The sequence below is a fragment of the Atheta coriaria genome, unplaced genomic scaffold (genome assembly GCF_025399875.1).
Source record: "Atheta coriaria isolate IRGN ID8LTWV9N9 unplaced genomic scaffold, Caltech_Dcor_3.1 hic_scaffold_7_pilon, whole genome shotgun sequence".
In the NCBI taxonomy this organism is placed as follows: domain Eukaryota; kingdom Metazoa; phylum Arthropoda; class Insecta; order Coleoptera; family Staphylinidae; genus Dalotia; species Dalotia coriaria.
This window is the reverse complement of record NW_027045449.1, coordinates 10,963,517-10,988,824: the sequence shown is the minus strand read 5'-3', so window position 1 is coordinate 10,988,824 and position 25,308 is coordinate 10,963,517. Positions and strand designations below refer to the sequence as shown.

The window sequence follows — 25,308 nt, the reverse complement described above, 5'->3', positions numbered from 1 at the left end:
CATTTGTTAAAATCAAGTATTTTTACAGAATAATATAAAATATGCTTACCCATGCTATTTTCAGAATTAGCATAATCATAATATCCATTCGGTGAGCATTCGCCATTGAGCTCTTCATCGATATTGTTCGGTCGACAACTCGTCGTCTTCCAATGCGTTCGCAGTCCCGACGCACTGATGTAATTCTTCCCGCATTCTTGGCAAATGTACGGCCGTTCATTGGTGTGCAGTCGTTTGTGCAGCTTCAAATGCACAAATTGCGTGAACTTCGCCGGGCAAAAATCGCACGCGTATGGTTTTTGTCCACTGTGCAGTCGCAGATGAGTCTTGAGATTCGACGTCGACGAGAAGCGCTTCTTACAAATGACGCATTCATGAGGGCGTTCGCCAGTGTGCACAAGGTGGTGCTTCTGTAGGTGTGCCAATTGTGTGAAGCTCTTTGTGCAGACATTGCACTTGAAGGGACGTTCCCCACTGTGCGTCCTTAAGTGAACCTTCAGGTTGCTTAACTGACCAAAAGTCTTGCAACACACATTGCATTCGTAGTGCATTTTACCATCCTTCTTCTTGAGCGGATACGGCAGACTCCGATAGCCACGTGAGGTACCATTCGGACTCGTCGGACTCAGACTACAAGTAAGGTCAGGGCTATGTGAACCAGGTGGAGAAGGACGTGATGGATGTTGTAAGGGCGTCAAAGGTGTAAGTAGCTGATGTCCCAAACCACCGCTCATCATATGCGAGGTGGAAATCATTAAATTCGTCGTGGGATGTGTGGATGCAAACGTTGTCGTGATGGGAGGAGAATATGAGCTCGTAGGCGGAGCCGGCGCTGATGTAATCGTACTATGCACATTATTCGGGTACATGTTGTAGTAAGTCTGTGAAGGTTGATGATAATCATAATTCATGTAGAAATTAGGATTTCCTGGACTCGGAGGGGAGGCCTTAGCACCACTCGGCGGTGATGTTTGTGGTGCAGCTGCATTCATGTTGGAGCTGGAATCAGGCGAGCAAGGTACCGTACCATATCGATGACTCTTTTTGTATGAATACGCCATCTCTGTAGGTGAGCTCGGAGGAGGCGTTGCATTTGGCTGCCGTTGATTAGGATCATTGTTATTTGTGTCGATTCTATTTCTCAATAGGATATTCTCTAGGATGCTCGACGAGGGCGGCGTGTATCTTGCAATGTGCGGTTGGGGGCTGGGCTTGACGTCGTTCTCGTAGAACGGCTTGTTAGGAACTTCGTGCGGCGGTGAGTCGTAGACAATCACCGAACTAGGAGGAGTGACAATTGTCGAGGTGGTGGTCAACTCCGGTACTGCAGTTGCAGGGGGTGATGCAGCTTTCTCCATCTCATGATCACTCTCATGAGTACTGCCCGTCTTGGACTTGTAGTGGTACGCCTTGGTGATCTTGATCTTCACCTTGCGATACTCGTTTTTGTTGGCTTCGGGCGCAACGGGTTTAATCACCGCTGTCTCCCCGCTTGGTTTCTTACTGAAGTCCAAGACGTAGTTGTTCTCGGAGTCTGAATCTGAAGAATCTTCAGGTGGGGTGAAAGCGTCGTCGTGATATCCGTTACTGTGGTACCCTTCATCCGAACGAACACTACCGTCAGTAGGAGTCAACTGATGCTCGTAGGGAGGTGCGCCATCTTTATTTGCCGGTTCTGTGGTGCTTACTGTGATCACCTCTGAACTTTGTTGCACTTGCTGACCTGTTGACATTTGAAAAGTTGAAGATCGATAACAACTTGTAATTGAACATGTATACAGGAGGGTGTGATGACACCCCACACAGGGAGCAACTCTGACATTTCCGAAATGCCCGGGATTCTGTAACTTACGTATCCGCTGAAGCATTTGTTCTCCGGTGAGTGGGTAGTTGAGCCTTTCAGCAAACTCCCGGCAGTACCACACCAACAACTCCTGATTGGGGAGGATCGGTTTGATCGTGTAGAAATATATATTCATCTTGTATTGGCAAGCGATTAGATTCTGTGATTCGCTGGAATAGGCCGGGTTGACGTAGCGCATCCAGTTGGCCTTCGACGTATCGAATCCGTCGATGTAGTAATACAGTTCATTTTCTTTGTAAATCTGAATCAATGGACAAAAATATTCAAATCAATATTTATGGGTCATAAAACTACAGAAAACCCAGCAAAATAGGATGTAAAATGGTGAAAAATGAAGGTAATGTCATTGGCAGAGCGTCAAGGTCTTTGTTGATGGTTTTGCAATGTATTTACCAGACGGAAAATTGTTTTTCCTAGCATGAACGATGCTACTAAAAATAATTTCACCTCCAAGCAACACGTACACCAACAGTGTTAAAGCAACAGCTTTCCATTTCACATTTTTAACCGATTCCATTGCCAAAAATAAAACCCATAGAGATCAATTTAGGCACTTATTAAATTCCTTTAATATTAGTAATTTAGTTGATGTAATATTAAAGATTACAAGGGCTCATTTTAAAAATAGACCCAAATGAATCAGGTAAACATTGCAAAAACAAAAATAGCCCAGTGACGCTCCAAGTTAGAAAAACCGTTTGCCGAAAACATGGGGCAGAGTGATGATGGTTAATAAGCTGTTAAACAGTTAGAATGACTCTCAGATCCTTGTAGCATGTTTAGAAATTGTGTAATTTTGTGTACCTTTGCCTCATTATTAGTGTTACGGATATAACCATCTCGCAGCTGTACCTGGATCAAAAGAAAAGAAAGAAAAGATTGTAAAATAAAAGAAACCACCAAGGAAATTTGTTAAACTTAATTATAAACTAACATATCATAAATAATCAAACTTTTTCCACCAAAGAAAACTTTAAAAAGTAATAAAATATGTTTTTCAAAAAGTTTAACTTACCCTCCAGAAATATTTTCGATTTGCAGATGGAGGAACTGCATCTTTGGCGTAGATTTCTCCCACGAGAGGTCCAAAGCGTGTCCCTCGTGGGATGTAACCGGTGCTCCAAACACCCTGAGCCTTAAAAATCAAATTTTTTATTAGTTTTTTTCAAATTTTTAATTTTTATGAATAATTGTTTACATCTGAAAGAGCTTGAGACGATTTGAGCACGAGATTTCGGGGCAGCGTCGACTCGGCGCGATTTGGCGTGCCAACTTCCACTGGAAGATCCGGTACGATATAAGTGGTGTGCTGCTCGAAATCCTCCTCCCGCATACCGGCCAGATCAAACTCGCCGCTGGCCGACGACACTTGAGCCTCTTCGATCATGTTGCTAAATATTTGCCTGTAACAAACGCAAGAAAACAATATTAATCCATGAAATCTACGTGAATTCTTTCAAAGATGGCGTTACTTAACATAACCTATTTGGATTTACTTCACTCACTAGTAAAATGATAATTTTTTCCGGCTTAGATTTGAATCTCCGGAGGAAATGACGCGTGCATCGTTCGACGATCCCGCGCAAAGTGCATGCACTACTAACTGACATCGCGGGATGCACCCGGCGCCGCCGCCAAGCGCGAGAGAGGATAAGGTCAAAGGTCGGCGGCGGGTGCCGCGGGTTCGTGCACTGTTGACATTTGGAGCGATTTCGAGTGCACGCGCCCCCTCAAAATCTGAATATTTCGCATTATTGTAGTACACAAAATGGCGGCGTGCCAGACGATCAAATAGTCAAAATGGCGGCGGGGGCGCTGTCAAAATGTCAAAAGTTCGTGCTTTATTGAAAACTATTCAACCCAAGCCAACATCCGGTGGCATTTAGTCACACTTGAGGGAACATACCGCAAATGCAAATTCTGGATGCAAATGTCAGAGGGTGTGAGGGGGTTAACGAGCTATTAAATAAATCGTGGAAGTTTATTCAATTTCCAAATGCATCTGACCTTTAAAGCAGGAAATATTACAATTGTGTACAAAAGAATTAAATTTTTCGAATGTTTTGATCAGGAATTTCGAGTTTTGTGTGTTAGTGACGTCACGGGTTTCACAAACGACGTCATAGTCGATCGCTGACGTCATGACGAAGGCGGCACTCGAGTGCATCGCATCCCTCTCGCCTGCTCGCGCTTTCCGGGCAGGAGTGCGGATCGATACCGGCGCGCGGCGGCGGAGGTGGTGGCGGCGAGGGCGGCAGGACGCGCATTACTGACCCATATTTGCTTTCACTTGGCGAGCGCGCGCGACGCAATATCCTCGCGCCGGTGTATCCTTGACGTCCGCGTCGTTCTCTCCTAACCTTTCCTAAACCACCCTCGCTTGCGTTGCATCGCTACTACCCACTACCACCGCTTGCCGTTTTAATAATAACTCAAACTCAAACTCATCGAGAAAAGGCTTTCTCTTTTAATGCGCAGGATCGATAGGCAAATCACGAGGTAGATGATATTTATAAAATTCTATCTATAGCCTTACAATCGCGTAATCGTAACGTAATTCAACTTACGTGATAAACTGTTATATTATATTATAAATAAGGAAAAAATACTACTTACCAAGTATTCAGTCGTGAAATTGAGATGAATTGAGGATAATTAGTTACTAATCAGTTCGGTTTGCATCTTAAGCAGTGAAAAATCCAAAATCTGTAAAAAATAAACACAAAATGAATGAATAATTTTATAATTTAATTATTTTGTTACATAAATTCTATGTTTATTTCATCATAAAAACACAAAATCCAACGTAAAACTTCCGCATTAGCAAGGAAATCCTTGAATATTGAATTACGTGCACTATGCCTATACCATTGACATTGTACAAGTGCGTATCCGTAAACCAGGAAAACACACAAAACGCAAAAACGTGCATTTCGCAATTGTTTGCAAAAATTTTCGCAAAACATTTCGAAATAGGTTATCCAATGACGGCGTATTCTCACGGCGTCTATAAATAATATATAACGATATGTTTTCGCGCGCGATGCATCGCTTTTCTAATCGTAGCGCAGCGCAAAACATTTTCAAGTACACACATTCATGTTTATGTAGGCGAAATTACGACATTGACCAAGGTTCCATTTATATATTTTCGACACAATAATCCAACTTCTAAGCTACTCACACCTATGACACATGATTAACAGATGGCGCAGCTGAATGTCAAAAAATGTATGAAATAGAAAACTTAGTGTGTTGCGGGTTGCCTAAGGCGGAAATGTACGTATATTTAGTTGTGTCTGAATTGTGCAATTACGTTCGCTGGTTGCACTCGCAATCTCGTTTTGTGGACGGCCGCGCTTAAATTTTCATTCGGCACTAATAATAGTCGCAAGGTTAAAATGCACAAACTACGAGAGCGCATATTATACCAACTGCGACGCGCGCGCACTTTCGGTGCAAGTACTGCAATTGTAGTTGTGCTGACGTCAGAACGCGGAATGAGAACTAAACTCGACGAAAATTAATTAAATAATCAACTAATAAAATACCGCAATCAATAACAAAACCGCTCAATATTGCGTTTATTCGATCGTTTTTCGCTGTTTGTGCTGGAATTAACGCACTTTTTGATTGTTTCCGATGAAATTCATATTGCGAGTTAGCGTGAATAGATATCAAGTAACACCTAGTGTATCATCAACGCTCGTCCTCGCCTTTTAATAAAACCGCTTGCAACCTTGCAACCGTTTGGCACTAACCAGCGCGACCCTGACTAATCTTTCGTATCTAATTCCGCGCTATTTGGGTCTTGCAAGTGCATCAAATGCATCACACACGCATCAAATCGCGTATATAATAATAATTAACTAAATACTCTAGACATCCTTGTAGTTTAATGCCTCTTAAACATAGAGAATATTTTCCGGGAAAACCAATGCGTCTATTTGCGTTGGCTCGAATTAGTTTTTCACTTGCACTATACCATTGTTGGCATATTTTCGCGAGGAATAATCGCGACGAAAATAAGACGCAATTTGCAGCTAGTTGTCGCACGCCAGACGAAGCATTATCGCATCAACGAGATTAATTTATTTATAGTTTTTCCGCAGCGCACAGCAAATCATCAACAATTTTGCTGTTGACTTGCTAAACGATTTTTAGATAGTTTTCCATGTTTACAACTTGACTCATTGAGTCTCATCGTGTACGCTCGTCTGTTTTTTGATCATTTCATTCGCTTATCTCTGATAATAATACTCATACATTGTAAACAAATGTTTGAAATACATTACAAGCCTTTATTTAACACTAGTTAAAAATCTTCGCAAAATATAACGGAAAACAAAAAATTTACAGGCTGTAATAGAAAACTTTAGATCTTGACCTGAACGCATCCAGTTACGATTGCGACACACCGACAGTTACATCATGGCGCAACAAAAACAAAACAACATTGACTGGGAAAACGTCGATAACGAGCATGTCACATTGCATTCCGTTATGTGCGCCGTAGGAAATTTTTTCCAACTTTAATAAGGAGCCAACATAATACGTAGTAAATTTTTTCGGCGTTATTATGAAACCGGAAACGCCATGTGTTTTCATAGTAAAATAGTAAAGTGCATCGTAACCTTTAAATAATTAAACTGCGATCGATGGTAACAACGTATATTGCCTTCAAAGAAACGCCACAAACCCAAACAAACCACAATGTGCATCTATCGTGATCGAAAACACAACATTGATAACACATTCAATCGCCTCAATGTCGAATCAAATCGAAATATAGATAGAACGAAACATACTGTATGAAATAATAGCAAATGTATATCAGTATAGAGTTAGTTTAGTGCTGCTGCTATTGAAATTTTTAAATGTCATAGTTCAAGGCGAAATTGCACTCGGCAAATTGCCACACGTTGCCATATTGATATCATGATAGCGGTGGTATCACGGAAGTGCGCTGGGATGAAGGAGTAATGATTACCTTCGAGTGCGTCTTGAGGGGCAGACGAAGGACGATGAGTGTGAGGAGTCAGGGGCGTCGTTCGCCGCCGACGCCGACGGCGCGCGCCGCCATCTTGGATTCACTTTTGATCTCACAAGCTTAATGTCTCACAAAACACTAGATTCCACCGGAAGTTTGACTTTTTCAGCGGTGACATCCACAGATAATCAAGCTCACTTAATGATGAATATATTATTATCCTTTTTGCAGGATGACAATCAAGATTAAGTTGAATTTCACTCGGAAAACTTCAATGTTTATGTTTTTCAAGGACTCAAGTATAATGCAATGTCTTCAAGGAGAAAATTATGTAAATCTATAACTGTCAAGTCGTTATCCTTGAATATCCTCAATAAATATCCTTGGAAATAAGAGTCACTGATGTTTACGTTTAAATGTTTGTGTTTAAACTTGGAAAATTCACAGATAAATTATGGTAACCGCTGGTAACCACTGTTTTTCACCGCAATAATAAATGTTTAATATAGCACTGTAGTTATTATGGTTACTAATTAGTTAGTTGTGTAATTATTTATATAACTTGGCTTTTTTTTTCAACGTGTCGGATGCTGCGAGACGCGACGCGACGCGACGCGGAAATGCACCGGGTTAGTGTGGCGGCGAGATGCGATGCGCGTCGTGGCCGTGCCGCCGTCGATGTGCGCCCCCGAGACGCCCGACCTGCCGCAACACGCTCCGGCGTGCGGCCGCCGCTCGGGCGCACTCGTCCGACATTCGTGCATGCATCGAGTGCATCTCGTTCGCGCCCGCCTTCCGTCGCATGCAGCTTGCGCAGTTTTCGCGAGCCGACTCGCGGCGAGGCGCTTCTGATAAGAACCGCTTACAAATTCTCCAGTGACGGGCTAATAACTATCAAATTTTAGATAACTCTACAAATATTTATTACTTTACCAGTAAAAAAACTCAAATATTACCAACTTCCGGTTTGGGAATTTTAATAAAAATATTAAAATTAACTCAAAACTTCATATAATTAAATTTTTATCAATTAACAATCGAAAAAAATATTTTTTATTGAAAATTTGCTGATTTTTAAAATTTAAATGCGTGTGTAAATGCAGTGGGGATGTGAATCGCAGGGTTGAACGTCCCCGTCAAAACAAAATAAAAGTGAAATTACGCGCGGCGGGCAATCGATATTCGGCTGCACGCTGCGAAGGGGTCTTTGAACCCCTTCGAATGCATCGGGCATTGCAGCCTGCTGCAGCAGTGAGTGCACTTCCCTCCCTTTCACTGCGCGCCCCCGTGTGTGTGTATGCGTGCCGCACAAATGCACAACCAACTTCCAGAGTGCAACACCCTCGTGCGAGCAGCCGGGGAAGGAAAGGGAAAGGAGTTCGCGCTCATCCCTTCCAGGACGTCTTTTTCCAGGATGCGCCACTCGCGCACTCACCCCCGACAACAATTATGCCAATAATTTAATTCATTCATCACTACAATATCATTACTATCTACTACAATGTATCCTAATCTTCAAAAATTCCAAATCCAGTGATAAGACAACTTGTAACCTGGGGCAATAAGTTATTCACTGTGGTATTGATTTTTTCGTCTAGCTGATAACGTCAAACAAAAATTGCTTTCGCTTGCAATTCGGAGAATTTCGATGTTTGTATAGTGGCGGTTATCAGTGCTTATCACTTTCATTTCGCGTCGAATATAACGTACAATATAAATTTTGTGAAAAATATATTATTCGCAGTTAGCAACAGCAATGATATTCAAAAATTATAACATAGTTGCGTTTTAGAACTGCGTTTAGAAAAACTTTCCATGATTTAATTGAATTATTTGAGAATTTCTGAAATTTCGGAAGTTTTTTAATTGCTCCCAAAGTATTTCAATTTTTTCTCATGCCGATAACAGCTGATAACGCCATGCTAGATTATTTTCCACTTGATTAGGTGGAAAAAATGCGCTTTCAAAGCGAATATTTCATGCAATGTGAATTGTTTTGCGTTCTTTTGACGGCATTGGCATGCGGACGCATAGGGTGAATGCATCCCTTCTTCGCGGGCACGCGGAATGCACGCCACGGGCGGTTTTGCGGAAGGTTCGGGTTTGACCCCGCATGACCTGGGCCAACACTTTCCATGGTAACCGTCACGCGGAGCCGAGCGCCGAACAACGCGCAGCCTGCCAGCCAGAGCGAACGCACGATGACTGAAACTCTCGCGGATCGATTCGCATTCGGCACTTCCGTTCACTTCTTTCCGGAAATTGATTGCATGATTTGTTAATTCTCTCCCATCGCAAAAAAAATCTAAAAATATTTTTAAAAATATTTTTAAATTTAAATTAAAATTTTGGTGGAAGCGCCGGGCACAGGGATGTAAACCTAAGCCGAAACCAAAGGGGAATACTGTGTCGGTCGTTGAACCCGTGATCCCAATGTTGACGTCCCTTTCCAGACGCGCGGTCTATGCCGTGGCCGTGGTGGTGGCAGTAGAAAACCCCCACTCGCACCGGGGGGCGGTGGGAACGGAACAGTCGCGTGCCGAATGCAACTTGCAAGTGCAACAGCGCTGCCACCACCACCACCACCAAGTTCGCGTTCGTTGCTCTCGCAATTCACTAAACCGGCAAATAGTGAAATATACAGGAATTACAATCCCATCAAACAAGATCATCCCAGAGGATATCCTCCAACTAACCAAATGTACTGTATTTGCATCCCCAATGTAAATTATACAACTTCAACACGAAAGAAACCAAATTAAACCTAGTAATAAATAATTTATATTCGATTGCGATTCGATTAGGTCAATCGCAAAAAGTGCGCCGCGAAAAAATTCATTCAGTGTACGCGCGCGCGCAAAAAAAAAACTCGGCACGCGTGTACGCCACAGTGTAGGTCATATTGTTTTTAGGCCAAAAGGCCATGCGCGGCTCATTCACTCCGCGTGTGCGCATGCGCGACGCGCTGATGGTCAACGGCCGCCATGTTGGATGGTCATCGCGATTGGCGACCTGGATTTAGTCAATCGACGCACAGCACGTCGAAATTTCATCATTCAATACAAAAATTTCCAGAAAACTAAACAAAAATACTTTAATCTTCTTTCCATACATTTTTACATTTTAACAAAAGTGGTATTAACCCATTGAAAATTCAAAATTTTCAAATCCGTTAATCTTGACCATTCTTTAACAGAAAAATTTCTAGGTACAGCTAATACCTTAACACAAAATGATTGTTTGTATTCCAAGTTCACATCACTTCAATACCGTTCGCCGCATTGTGCATTTCCCTGCCACACGCATTCACGGCCGACCATTATGACGAGGAGACATAACGGTTAATGCAGGCATGAATGCACCGAAGACATGCATTTAGACAACTCGACGCGCTGAGTACCGAGTAATCCCTTGAGGTTTGAGGTTAGGTTTTGATTTCGACTATCTTGCATTACGCGCAGCCTCTTTATCGTAGTTATATTACACACCAGCATGCAGTGCATACATTATGATAACGTGCCCTGCGCGTCCTAAGTGCAGGTAATAACCTATCAGGTGGAGTGACGTTTTATGTCACTACGGAGCATGACTTTGGATAATTATATGCGTTTTGATAATACTGCAAGTTATACCGTTAGCTATAATTGTCTTTGTTGACGGCGCACTCACGAATTATTCGCAGTTAGTTCTAACCTCAATTTGCATTGACACATGTCAAAAATAAAAACCTAACCTATCGTAAAACGCATTAGATTTTTGTCCAAAGAGAGTTTTCATCTGCTTCTCGAAGTTTTCATATTGCATTGTGGTCTGTTCGGCACTTGTCGTTTCTGTTTTCTTTCTATGTGTAGACCACAAGCGCGACGTGCGCGCAAGAGTGTGTGTAACTTTTCTTTGGGATTAGTAGGACACTGGGTTAGTTCATCGACCTCGGCGTTTGTGTGTGTGGATATGCCCGTACCGACAACGCTCGGCCATCTCCTTCTTCGTCGTCTTCGCGCTCGTCTTCGCTGGTACGCCATTATAACAATTCATCATCTTCGCATCTCGACAACGGCCGCCCGTTATCGTTATTGTTATGATTGCCGATGGAAATCGAAAAACGCGCGAGTAAGAAGAAGGAAGCGATGCCATTCACAAATTTCGGCGTGGCGACCAGCAAAGGGATACCATGTAATTAATGGTCGTAAAAATTTTATCGCGAGAGTTGTGCACGAACAGGTCCATGGAGCTGGAATTTGGTTGCGAAATTTTCGCAAACCACACACATTATTCAACCGGAAATCACTCTCAGGTCATCCCTTCAAAAAATGAGTACATACCATCAATTTTAACCAATTCAGGGAGAAAAAATACAAAATTTCAATTTTTGCATTTCTTGACATTATGTGGTAAGTTTAATTTATTTGGTTCTGGTTGTATAAACCCGCCCGATGTACTTGACATCGAATAACCGAAGTGCGTACAATTTCGCGGTCGTTCGCGGCGAGAGTTCATCGCCCGCCGAAAAATTTTACACGTACGCATCGCACGTCCCAGAGCATTGGTACACCAGCAAGTCAGCGCCGAAAACGTACGCAATACAATTACCAATTCATTTTCGCATTTTGATCTTTTATCTCTAAAACACTCTAACATATAATTTCCTGAAGGTACCTACCTACCACCAAATATTTTGTTTGTTTCTAATCCTACGCATACATATTTGGAGGTACTCCCCCAACATTACACAACATTTCGCTAAGGATGTGTTTAGTGATGAGGTAATCCACAGGTGTTTGAAAAATGAAGAACCCAAATGAAGCAAACAATCAAGATGAGCAATTGGAAGCTGTCATGGTGAGCTCGTATGTCAAGCTCATTTTATAATTTTTAACCTTCGATCAGACATAAGAACAATCGCTAATAAATCATGGCGTATGAAGTATGAAGTTTAATTTCGGGGGTCAACGCTTCCCATTTTAGCATTTCAAATGACGAATACCAACCGCACCGCCTCTAATGATTTTTTTCTTTGCGTCAACATTAACATATTGAATTGAATTGTGTTCGATTTTCGATTATACCTTCGGAGCAAATCATGGGTATGAACACATGAGTGCTAGTTAAGTTTCAGTGTTGTTTTTTTGCGCTTGCTAGCGCTGCCACAGCCGGTTGGGAGAGGATTCGGCAACATACACAAATTCGGCTCGACGGCTCGACGTTTTCGGCGGTGCGGTAACTCGAGGTGAACGCACCGGCGTCGACGCCGCGGCCATGCACCTCGCAACCTCTCCTGGCGAAAAAAGTACCTTTAAAAATTCGCAATGACGCTAACTACGCCCGAAACAACGCCTCACCTCCACTTGCTCCCCATACCTTTCACAGTCAAGGTATACCTCATCCATTACAACCACAAAACGAAAAAATCAACAACCACTAAATGCCATAATGTCCGGGTATCGTATCGCATTTAACGAGCAGCGTTAACCAAATTGCGCAAATTGATGGTAGGTGCTATTTTATAAACGGTATTCCAGCATCCGTAATTAAAGCTAAGCCATATTAAAATTGAATGCGTTTAATTTACGAGTAATACCTGCATTTCAACGAGTTTACGTCCGTGTTTACGTTTGCTATTCCCGCACAGCCTGAAGGTACACCTCTAATAGGCGTGCGCGCGTCGGTGAGGAGTGAACAACCTGCTGTGATCATTTCACAGGTGTGAGCGAAACGGGCAACCCGCGAGTTCCTTGCACGCATAACGTGTCACGTGCCCGAAGACCCGGCCGAAGGAAATCAACCGCGTCACGTGTGATTCTATTTTCTAATTGATGGTATGCCACGGAAAACTCTTCCTGGTAGGCATACAAACAAACAAATCTTCAAATAAAACCAAAGGTACCACAAAATATTTGGTGGTAGGTCATTTTATGAAGACCTAGACCTTAACCCGGCTGGTTAAACTTGATTGTTGGATTTGACTTCCTACTTCCTTGATGTGTTGCATCAAGTGCAATCCTGTGCAGCTATGAATATGATTTTCTCCTCCGGTTGACGCGAGCGCGAAATAATTCTTAATTAACTTCATTAACAATTCTAATGTAAATATCGGCAGGCGCGCCCGTCTATCAGCGCGAATCGTAAACTCATGATTAAAGTGCGCTTACCTTTCGAGAGCCGGGATGCACGCAGATCGGATCCTTCACCAAGAAGTGGCCATTAGCTCGGAATGCGCGGCGGCGGACCCACACCCGGAGATGGTATTCCTTTTCCGGGCACTTGCACACACTGTGTCCTTCCTACTGCGTAAATAAATAAACTCTTCGACGCACTGTGCACAATAATCCTTAAATCCTTAAATCCTGCTGACACCGTATATTCCAAACACTTGGCAACTTTATTCACAAAGAACAGCAGTGCTGATTGAACACAATTGTTGACGTAATCACTCGCAAGGAGGTAGGTCCTCGCGCGCACCTCTCGTAATCCTCGAAGGTGCGAAGTGTTTGCGTACGGACGTGCGTTCATACAGTACGACCGTCTTGTCGACACTAACTGACGGATGGTGCGCGCTGTTAAACTTGACCGTGACTCTGTGTCTTCAGCGCTACCTGGCGGAAGACGCGGCAGCGGCGGAGGCCGTGGTGCCGCGCACCTCGAGAGACCTAACGGGAATCAGCGCGGCGCGCACACCAGGCTGAGCTGTGCGCGCAACCGCGGTTCGTTCACCTCCGAATATTATATTCGGCCTCAACTTGTTACTCCACACACCGGCGCACACACACGCAAACCTGACCCAGGAGCATACCAGGCGCAGCATCAGGGTACCACCAATCTTATACATACCCTTTAACTTAAACATTTTTCGTATGGTATGGTAATGTCTACTTCCTTAACATATCTGAAACAAAACATATCTGAATCAAAACAAAGTTTAAATATTCTAAAAGCTTTTATGCCACGCATTGAAGTCTCCAACTTAAAATACAGCTTATCATCAAAATGTATGAAAATTTTCATTTCGTACGTTGATACTTTCGATGTTTTCTTTGTTCCCATGCCGAAAATAAACGGTTATTTGAATAACTGTTCATCTTACACAAAAGCATCAATGTTGAACCTTGAAGAAAGAACGCGGCACGCACGAAAATTGATCACTCGATCACAGTTACGAATTTAATGCGAAAAGGTGAAGAAACTTTTTCGCGCTGATGATGAAACACTTTTCAGTTTTTAATCCAAGATTACTAAGTGTGACAAAAGTTCACAAATCGTCATCAGTGAATCATACTTTCATCAAAAAATTTTCATCAATATTTGACTAGAATTTCGTGATTCACATTTTGTTTTCGCACCAAGCGCCTCCACAAAACACTTTTGCCCTCATTGAATATCACATTCGGCGAATTTACGCCGGTTGCGATGATTTTTGGGTCACTTAAATGTTGTTTTGTTTACGACTTTAAAAGAAAGCCTTTCATCGACCTCAAACAAAACATAAACAAGTCAATAACTTACTGAATCATAACACATAACATAACTCACTGTTAATTTAAAGTAATTAACAATATTTAATCATTTTATTAAAGCTATAAATCATCACGAGTCAACTAATCGTAAAATTCGTTGTAAATTCGTAAATTTCAAATACGTGCGTGTGCAAAAATGATTTATTGAGGCTTAGAAGTTAATTGACCAGCCGAACCCAGATTGACTGATGATGTCGTAGATGCATTGACTTCGAAAATTTTGCGATTGTAAAATTCTCATGAGAAAAACACTTCTGTGGGTCATGTGGTGGTGTGCACAGTTAGTGTCCATAGTGTCCACTAGACTTCTCGAGAATTACGAACAAAAGGCGCTGACCAACATTCAGTATTTACGGTTAACCATCGCAAGACTCCGACGGGCATTTTCTGCCTATTGTGGGGTTGGTTTCGTTTCGTTCTGCATCGGTCATAAAACCGCACGATGCGACTACCGTTCATTTACAACACCAGCAACAAGTTGTGCGAAATGTGATGAATGGAAAATGTGGGCGCAGAATGGTCAACACATTTTCAGGATAGCGAAGATAAAAAAAATAAAAAGAAAGTTTGTGGAATGTGTTTTTGTGGTCAAAACACGCACCCTTTGGATGTTCTAACGCAGGTACCGTTAGCGAAGGGTAATTTTTCAAATTATTCATGCTTTCAAAGAAAACTAACCGTAAAACTAAAAAATCCCGTTAAATTAAAAAAAAATTGAAAAACTACCCTTAACGGTACAAAATTAAAATTAAAATGGAAACCAAAGAAAGTATTTCCTTATTTACGATTTATCTAACTGTACATTACCTACACACAATTTTTCAAATTTTATTTTAAGTTATGCAGTAAATAAATAATAACTAAATAACTGTGATTTCATGATCCGATGGTGTGGCATCATCGAAAGAAACTAATAGTCTAAAGTTTTTCCTTTAATTAAAACACGTCGAGATTGAAATTAATTTCGTTTCGAAACGGTAAGATACGCGCAGTCGTCGGGACGACGAAAAGGCAAGTTACAGTTACATTTAGCGGCATTAAATTAACTCAACATATCGGAAACCGAAGCAGTCGAAGGCATCGAAAATGTAACATTCACTTTATCATTTCGACACCGCACATAACACATGCGTTAAATTCGGTTTTAGTCACTCCGACAAAAAAAAACAGTTCATTGTACTCGCTGATGTGGTAGTCGAAATAAATTCACAAACTTCGGTGCGTTATTGTGCGACCATTGTTTGGTGATATGTTTATTATACGGATGCCGAACGCGCGCGATATCATTATATTCGAAATTTTGTATTTGAATTGAATTAGGTAGGTACTTAGTGGGCGCATCGCTCGTGGTTCACGCGCAGTTCGTTCACTTTTTGTGTAAAATTAAATTAGCATTACTTAAATTAAATGTACGCGCCGCGCGCGCGCAAAACTAATTAAATTGTAATGCTGCTGATAGAGAATGAATGGTTTTGAAGTCGAGCTTTACTGGTTACTCGCTTATGCGAGCGTTCAGTTCACCGAACTCAAATGTGCAATGTTTCAATCAATAAATTATTTTTGATTAAAAAAATTTATTTCTTGATGTAGATTTGTTGCTAGTTGTTTTTTTGGAGATTGTCCAAGTGAACCATTGTTGTCTGCGTTGTCCGAAGCTTGGCTTAGCGGGCGAGGTCATTAAAAGGCGCTTATGACGCGCGTAAAGTCGCTCGAAAGCTGCGGGCGAGACGCAAGATGCATCTTCACCTCAACCACAAAGCCAAAACCTACCAAATACTCAACAACAGGTCCTGTGGCATCGAAAAACTCGTCCGTACTTAACTTAACTTCACTTAAGTCCGAGATTACTTTTTTTTATGCTTTTTAACACTTACCTCGCAACGTTTTATTGCTTCAAGTGCAGCGCAGCCTGAAAATAAAAGCCAACATTAAGAACAGGAAAAACGCAAACAAAAACAAAACGAGAATGAAAAATGAGAAGATCAGAGCGCTGAAGGGCAAGGAGGGCGCGCTTTGGTCCTGCGGTTGAGGCTGGAGATACCACTGATGGGCGACTTTAAAGTGTCTGTGCTTGGACCATCCGAAAACCGAAAACTCAAGTCAACGAACTCGACAACCGCGAGAAGAAGTTGAGGCCATGGAAGAGGAGCGAAGAACGCTAACAAGTACAAGAAGTGAAAGAACTGTATTTAGGTTGACGGGCAAATGAACAAGAAGAACAAAACGCACAAAACAAAGAGTTTTCAATAAGTATCAATCATTAAAAATATGAAAAACTCAAAAACATAAAAATCTTCCTCAGTTCTCATTGTCATTATCATTGTCAGTGTCGATGTCAAATATCTCCTATCTATGTCCGCCTCCTGCAAATATGGTCGGTCGTCAACCTCGCGTCCGTAATGTGTTACGATATCCCCCCGCCACCTTCACTGTACTACGACCTACGTCCACTTTGCAAACTTGACGAGTTAAGTACTATCTTCATGGGTCCATCAACGTCGAAGACAAGGACGGTGCGCATGCGGAGTAGGTCGATACCATGACGATTGCGTCAGTAGGTGTAAAAATGTCGGCGAATCGAGGGCGAAAGGTAAGCCGTAAGGTAGTAAAATCAGAACGAAACAGAGTATGCCACCCGAAGGCGATGCGAACGAAGCGCGATACTTAAGTCATGCAAATGTCCACCGCAAGAACATGTGCGTAGCGAAAGCATGAAAGTACATGTTAATCGTTATCTACACAAACGCGCTGAATGTCGAATTAAGTCAATTTCCGATGTTAGACACATCAATAATATTTGACTTGACTTAAGTCATGTGATGGATATTTTATACATGTTACCACTTGGGTGGTTGAATATTTTTAAGTCAATTTTGCTAAATGTTTATTTTAACCCTACTCAAATGTAAAGTAATGTTATTTTAGTGTTTGGAGTTATGATGACTTAACTTGAGTCAAGTTGAGTCTAAGCCTAAGTGTGCGATTGTCTTTGGTGAAAATTAGGTCCGTGGAGTTCAAAGCCAGCTGAGGACGTTTGCCCGTGGTCTCGATTTCGAGCGTTCGTTGCTCTGCAATGCGATGGAAGCTAGCAAAATGGTTGGCAGTCGGTTCGTTGACCGAAAGTGCACACCGCGCGAAGAAGCGGCACACCACGGCGATGAGCTAGCCGGGAATTGCAACAACAAACGCGGCGCGCGCGACTCCGCGCTTGGCCAGAGTGTGGAACTAGACCAGTGGAACATGGAGGTGAGCGTCCTGACGTCACTCTCTGTTACCTACATCTTCGCGGCGCGAGTTCGACGAACTTTTCTCTCTTCCGATGGCCGCGGTGGAAACAAAACGCGATACGGTATTGTCGAAGATGGCGATAGACACACCGCGCGCAAAGTCATCATCCTGCGCGCGGTATTCATCATGACTTAAGACTTAAGTATTGTGATCTATGTAACCCGAAACTGTAAAAATATAACAGCAATGTCGGAGTAAACTGTTAACAAAGATTTGCAAGCTACAAGGCTAAAATTACGTCGTGCAAATAATTTTTTGAAAAAGATTTTTATCTAAGGTCACCAGAAATGACAGAAAAAGGTTCCAGGTTGTAAAAAAAAATTGCAAGACCTTCAGAATTTTGCAAGACTTTTATGTTTTACCGATCGTAAAAAATTATGCAAGGTGAAACCAATTTTTGCAATTTTTTTTATGGTACCTTTGCAAATTTCTTCTTCAAGGTCAAAAAACCATACAAAAGAAATGCTTTCTATTCCGGGAATACCTTCAAAAGAAAGATTTACTACACCCCTTAAACATTCGCTTTAAAAGTCAAAGTAAATCCAAAAGAATTCACTTAAATTAAGTCAAAAGTTAATTCTTAATCTGGTGTACCAGTAAATCACGATTATGTACCTGTTGTCACTGACTACGAATAAGAGATGTGAAGTTACAACTTGCGAATTGTTGTGCTTTATTACCCGATTAACTTCTTACCGCTTGGTCGGAGTCAGGTCAAATCGTGCCCTAGGGTACCATGGACAATAATAACATCACGCCAAAGAGGATTAGTCACGATTCGAACAGCGCGATCACTAAATCTCAATAAAACCGTACCGCCAGTGAATAAAATCACACAAGTCGATGCGAAAGATAAGAATGAATAGTTGCGGACAGCTCCGAGTCACTTAGTCATTCTGGGCTTTACAAATTAGTCAAGATGCGAATCTATTTCTTCTATAATCTTCTATACCTGTTGGTAGGTCATTTTTCTGCAGGTACCTGTTTGCAAAACGCCTACATTTTATTTAACTATGTGTTATGAAATGATGTTGTTTTGTATCTACGAGTAAATACCTATCAATTTGTTTTAAAATAAATTGATTTGTAATTGGGCCGTTTTTCGACTGGAATGGAAAAATCTGACGCGCACAAGGTGTTCCACCGTCAGGATGTGGTCGGGTGCTTGGAGGTCTTTGGAGTCACGTCACCGCTGAGGCAGATGTTCAACGGCAACAATTCAATTCCTCACGAAATCACGATGGCACGCCGGCGGACGTGGGTAGGTCGTGATTGCCTCCGTTAAACGAACCCTTTAACGAAAAACGCGGCCGAAAGATAACTGTACCCTTTAATTCCGTGCATTTGGGAGAAGGAGAAACACCACCTTGCGTTTTTCAGCACGTTCTCGAGTATATATACAGGGTGTACCATAAAAAAATCAAAATATTACCATTAAATTTTAACCTATAAATAGTTCCAAATGATGGTAGGCTTCATTTGATGATTTTTAATTTATGGGATAATATTTTTGAACACCTGGTATACCTTGTTGTCATCATTAAATAACTCTTTAACCTGCATCAATTACCAAGCTGCGTCTGTTTTTAAACGGTCCCAAATCTGTTACCAAACCATGGTCACGATTTGCGCGACCTATATTCCATCACCCTTTCAAAATCTCGCTCGAATCTCTGTTCAGGTACCACCTTCGGCGGCGCAAATGTTGCTCTGCACCTGCCACACACATCAACCCACATTAACGTATAGTTTCTATTCTTCTTCTTCGTCTTCTTGCGGCCAGTTGGTGCCTGCCCGAAGCAGCGCGCGCCGGGTTGTGGGTTAGTACTTTATCGGGTTTACTGTTACACAATACCTCTCGCCCTACGCGCCGACCCAGTTTCGTAACGCTAATGAACAGATTCCAGCCGAATCGAGGAAACGGCTGCTCATGCTGCCGAGTAACGTTTCGAAGAATATAAAGGGTACCATCATGATTGCAGCTTGCAACACCACGAAACCGATACGACTCGCGGGCCTGACGTTAATCACCCACATTTGATTCCCTTTATTCCTTACATAAGATTTTCTAGAAGACACAAAATAAAAAGAGATGGTATACCAACAGAAGGTCAGAAATCAAGACCCGTTATGTGGCCATGAAGAGTTTGACCATGGTCATCATCTTCAACCTTCAAATTACATATTTCAGATAGAAAATAATTTAAAATATTCTATTCAGGCTTCTTGGTGCCTATTGATATTAATAGATTGTTGACTCGTAGATGAAAGCGGTCGACGGCGGACAAGTTCAATGCTACGGCGTGTGTTCCTATTACACTCCTATTACTCTCGTTACGTTGGTAAGCGCATAATTGCGCGGCGCGGCGTTGCGGTAGTTCTTCCGCTGGTGGCCACGGCGGTCGCGGCCACGGCGTCTTGTGCTCGTCGGCACTTTCCTAGCGCTTTGCGTCCGAAGACCGCGCTCAGGAGGTGGGGCGCATGTGGGTAAGTGGACCAACGTCCGTGCCTGACCTCCACAAGCCGGCCGGGAGTGTTACATCGATGGCCACTTCTCCAACAAATCAAAACCCAACATAAACTTCTAAACAAAAAGTTAAATAGAGAATTTTCTAGAAGACCATGAATTTTGGGGAATACCTTCAATTATTTATCTTCCCTTCTAACAAAAATTATTTAATTTTTATTGGAAAATGGTTTTTTTTCTCCTGGGATGGAAAATAGCGAATTTTTTAGAAAATTATGAATTTTAGTATCAAGAGAGGAATACCTTCAATTTATTTATCTTCCCTTCTAACAAAAATTAATAAATTTTTATTGGGAAATGATTTTTTTTCTCCTGGACGGAAAAATAGAGAATTTTTTGGAAAAATATAAATTTTAGTATCTAGAGAGGAATACCTTCAATTTATTTATCTTCCCTTATATCTAAAATTATCAATTTTTTGTTAGGAAGTGTTTTTTTTCTCCTGGACAGAAAAATAGAGAATTTTTCAAAAAACTACGAATTTTAGTATCTAAAGAGGAATACCTTCAATTTATTTAGCTTCCCTTACGACTAAAATTATTAAAATTTCTATTTTTGAGTGTTTTTCGTTTTCGTCTGGGAAGTAAAATAGAGAATTTTCAAGAAAACTTCAAATTTTACTACTTAGAAAGGAATACCTTCAATTTATTTACTGAAAACTACCAAAATAATACCAAATATTTTTTTTGTTTTCTCTGGATTTTGATTCTAATGGTATTGTTGCTGTTGGAAATACTGGTGCTCGTACGCGTACTCGTAAGTTCGAAGACATTCGCAAGTAGTGACTTTTGTTTCGCGGCCGAGAGTGCGCGCTCACTTCTCCAGGTTACTCCGGCGCATTGGTCCACATTCGGTCGGGCGCGAATTCCGCGCGAGCGCTCGCGAACGACCGCGAACGTTGCCGGCGTGTTTGCGCGCTCCCCGCCGGAGAGTTCATGGACCTCCGCGGCCCGAGCCGTCGTCGTCGTCGACGACGTCGCACGCCGCGCATAACCGTAATGCATTGCATAAGTGTGTTCGTACCGTTACTACTTTCATTCACGGTCGCGGCCCCGCGCGACGTGTGTATAATCGCGGGCTCGCGGGCGTACGCCACTATCTTTTTCCGCAAACACCTCCGGCAATCGCACACCGCCTATCTGCATGTGGTGGTTGATAACGCACACTACAAACTCAGAAAATATAATTTTTCATTGAATTGTCACATAAAAAACTTCAATTTCAATATAAAATACTTAAAACTTTACGAAAACAATTTATTTTTATTCGTTTTCATTTTTATCGCGTTCAAGAAAACTTTGCCCCGAGAAAAATGCATGCCATTATAAAGTGGGCGTGAATTTCATTCATAGAATCGGCGTGCTCAAGTGAATATTGATTTTCCGCCGGCGTTTCGCGTCGCCATGCCAACCGATGTTTTTATAAATTCCTTCGCTACAATTTCCACACATAAAACTACATCAAAACTCTTCCTACAATTTCAAATTCAATTAGTTTTTTTGCGGATAACCTTAGACCATAACCTTAAACGCAAATGACAGCTAATTTGCCACACCAGGTGGCGCTTGCTCATGCGGTGAAAATCACGCGCAGGCCGAAATCAATTTGTACACACTCTTCACTTCCGCATTGCGCTAGAAACTATGGAGAGTGAACATGAACACGAACACATCACACAACCACACACATCTATCTTCATGCAAGCAGGTATACGATAGAAGAAGAGTGTTCCAGCTAATGACTGCGTACCAACTATATTCTCTTGTTTGTGTGTATGTGTGAAGCTTTTCCTCTGTTCCTCTGTGTTTCTATCTCTTTTTCGCAAGATGAAACTTTGGTGATTCTTACTCTATTACTCTGTTTGTGTGTTTGTGTCCAAGAGCGTACAAAACCACTAGGCCAAAGCGGTCAACGACCAACCTTCCTTAAGACACCACAAACAGTGATTACTTCGTTTCTGTTTCTGTGTGTTTAACTCTTTCTCTGCCTTCGTTTTCAATTATCTGTCTTTCTTCATCAGGAAAAGTTTAGGACTACCTATACAATTCAAATATAAAATATACCTAACTGGAATCACGTTGTTTTGTTTCAGGTTTCCGATGAATGTCTGGAGAGTGTTGATTGAGATCGAGTATCGATGGATACCGATGACTAGCGATCAAAATCATGCTCGTGAACTTTGTCGAGTTGGAGATAGAAAGGTATGAGGTAACGGTATTATTGTACCTATATATTATATGAATAATAAGTCTAGGATATTACAAGAACAACAATCACATCTGTGCTATTTTCTATTGTTATTTTTGTTCATATTGATAACTATTTTTATGTTATTGTTGATTGTGGAGGTGGAGTACCTTCAAGGTCCTTTTTACTCAAAGGGCTATGAACTTTGAACCACCTTGGAAGCAAGTCCAGACACAAAATCCGAGAAGGTCGCAGCGTCCAGCGCACCGCAAGGGTCGAAACGAGTTCGAAATCTTTGTGGTCGCCTTCAAGGCCTTCAAGGTCCCGCATTCGAGTATTTTAAGTACGTGTACTTAAAACTGGAATTTATCCGATCGCTTCCTTGTTCTCCTTCACTTTTATTCTATTTTCTCTAGTCTATAAACTTTATCACTATTTGAATTCCTAAATAAAGTTAAAACATAAATCTCTTTTATGGATTATATCCAAAGACAACACAAAGAAAGTAAAATTATATATTTTGAAGAATTTTTCTCCATTAAAAAAAGAAGGACTTAAAAAATAAAAGAATCTTAAGAGGGATTTTTGGGACAAATATTAATGCTCTTAATGCGGGAACCACCTGACACCATCATCCCTTGTTGGGGAACGAAGAAAAAAAGATTACCTAACTGGACTGACGAAGTACCGTAAGAACCTTTTCTTTTTGTGGTGTTTTTTGTGTGTGCTTTTGAATAAATATCGAAATCGAAGGGCTTTGAAACCGGCGGAAAAGTGGAAGCAAAAAATAGAGAATGGTTGATGCGTTGTTGGTAGATGGTTAGATTATTTTGTACTCATTGAAAACGGGGGTGTTTTTTATAGCTTAATATGTGTTTTAGAAAAAATATAGGAAAGAATCTACAATAACTATCAAATTTGCTTCCCACAACTGATACAAAACTCAAATCAATATAAAAAATTGTCATTGTAAAAAATAGTACCGGTATGATTGTTTCCTGTCTGCAGAAAACAAAAATAAATTGAAAAAAGTTCTTAAAATGGAAATGAAAGGAAATTACTTGAATGTAAGTGTGTAAAAAGACTATTTTATGCACTGATGCTCGAAAATAAAATATAAAATTATATGAAGTAAAATATAAACAAAAAATTTGCAATGTAGCAATAAATAGTGTCGAGATAATTATTTCCTGTTTAAAAAATATGCAAAAAGTGGAATTACGTAAACGTCAGTACATAAAATAACTATTTTGCGTACTAGTATTTAAGTAAATTTTAGAATAATAACAAAAAACTGTGTTTTTGTTACAATATAAGCTTAATAATGCACTTCCGGGTTTTATAGGTAAATGCAATGTATCAATTTTTGCAGTTTATCCCACGCATATTCTATTCCCACCCTCACCCTTTCTGCGTAAAACCTCCCACTTTCCAATTTATATTAAAAAAAAACATGAAAAACGAAAGCATAAAAAATTACCACAATTATCACCACCAAGCAACTCATTTATAAAATATCAGATACCATCCCTAAACTATCCCTTTTAGCCCGTACCTGCCACCACATACATCATAAGTGAAAGAAAGCGAAGAAGTGAATTTAATATCCTACCCCGTTAGATTCGCCCTCGGGGCGCATAATACATATTCTCTTAAAAATATATTAACCCTCGACCGTCGACGAAAAACTTTCAGGTGGCAAACCTCGGTAAACACTTAAGTAGGAACCTAAAACTTTCGGCATCAGCTTAAAGAAAAACCACCAATGAAAGGGTAAACAACCATCAACCCCAATCTTACACTATTGACCATCGAGCACCTGAAGATCTTAAGAAGCGGTGAACAAAAAATTATACCTCGTTGGGTTTAGGGAGGTGAAAACAAAAAATTAAGAAGGAAGTGATGTGAAGATGGGCAGAGTTTAGACTCTAAACTTTAGAGGGTTGGTTGTAGGTATAAGTAAACCTTTGCAAACAACCCTTTGAAGTAAAGTGAAGTGTCAAGAAGATAGATTTTCTCAAAAAATAAAAATTTAGACAATTAACAAAATTATTTAAGAAATATTGACGTTTAAACTAACGATTCCAAATATTAATTTACGTTCCATGCATATTTAGGAAAAACCTTTTTCAATTATAGATTTCATTGAGAATGTTTACGTCAAATTGTAATTCCAAAGTGTTAACAACGTGTTATGAAAACTGTGCCAACAAATCTCCTTCAAAATATCAAAAATCGAAAAAAATCTAAACACAAACATAACCTACGCAAATTTCCTGAAGATAGGCAACTCCTTACACGTATTAATCCAAAAAATTGACATTTTTATTCAAAACATAACCTTAGACCAATATCTTGACGTTTCAAATTCTCGCTGTTGATGACGTGGATAGGATCGTATCGATTGTGTTGATACTTGTTGTGTCTTGTGCGGCGGTCGCGACCATAGACACGCCCGTTGTCCGAAGAAAGAGTAAGCCGTACAACACGCCGGCGGAGTTCGATGGCCAAAATCTAGAGTAAATTTTTGAAGGCTCCGTTATTCGTTTTTTATCCCGCGCTCGACGCACGCTGGTCAACTGTGACTGCGCGCCGGCCAGCAGTAAGCTAACGGGATCCCCCCGTCGTCGAAAAGAAAATGGGTTTCTTTTCAATCGATGCACAACGACAACACTGGACTGCACTGGACCGGACAGGATGAAAATGTGCCATCACGCCAACGGAACGCAAGTCAATCCGAATGGATAGATTACCAGCACCAAGAATATCGTTAAGAATTGTCCTAAAGACATTTTTCGAATTTGTTTTTCTCCGTGTGGAAAAATCAAACGTGGAATTTTGCGGCAAAATAATTAATTCTGAATATTTAATGACTGTCAATCTATTATTGTGGTAACAACAAAATAATAGAATTTGTTTTTTGTGTGGCGATAATGTTTTG

General features: G+C 41.0%; 1 protein-coding gene across 4 annotated transcripts in view; it reads right to left on the bottom strand.

Moving 5' to 3' along the window:
• Blimp-1 (PR domain zinc finger protein 1) overlaps positions 1-25,308 on the bottom strand; it is a 31,333-nt gene that overhangs the window by 1,127 nt on the left and 4,898 nt on the right. Inside the window, exons 2-8 of one of the 4 annotated variants that reach the window (XM_065307685.1) lie at positions 13,004-13,737; positions 4,481-4,570; positions 3,063-3,267; positions 2,880-2,999; positions 2,669-2,716; positions 1,853-2,105; positions 50-1,723 (exon numbers count right to left, since the gene is read on the bottom strand). In XM_065307685.1, coding sequence (XP_065163757.1) covers positions 50-1,723; positions 1,853-2,105; positions 2,669-2,716; positions 2,880-2,999; positions 3,063-3,251 — 2,284 coding nt within the window. In that variant the 5' untranslated portion in view covers positions 3,252-3,267; positions 4,481-4,570; positions 13,004-13,737. Of the gene's footprint in view, positions 1-49; positions 1,724-1,852; positions 2,106-2,668; positions 2,717-2,879; positions 3,000-3,062; positions 3,268-3,369; positions 3,448-4,480; positions 4,571-6,854; positions 7,547-13,003; positions 13,738-25,308 lie in introns of those variants that run through there. The other 3 variants (XM_065307684.1, XM_065307687.1, XM_065307686.1) reach the window with 3 other exon arrangements.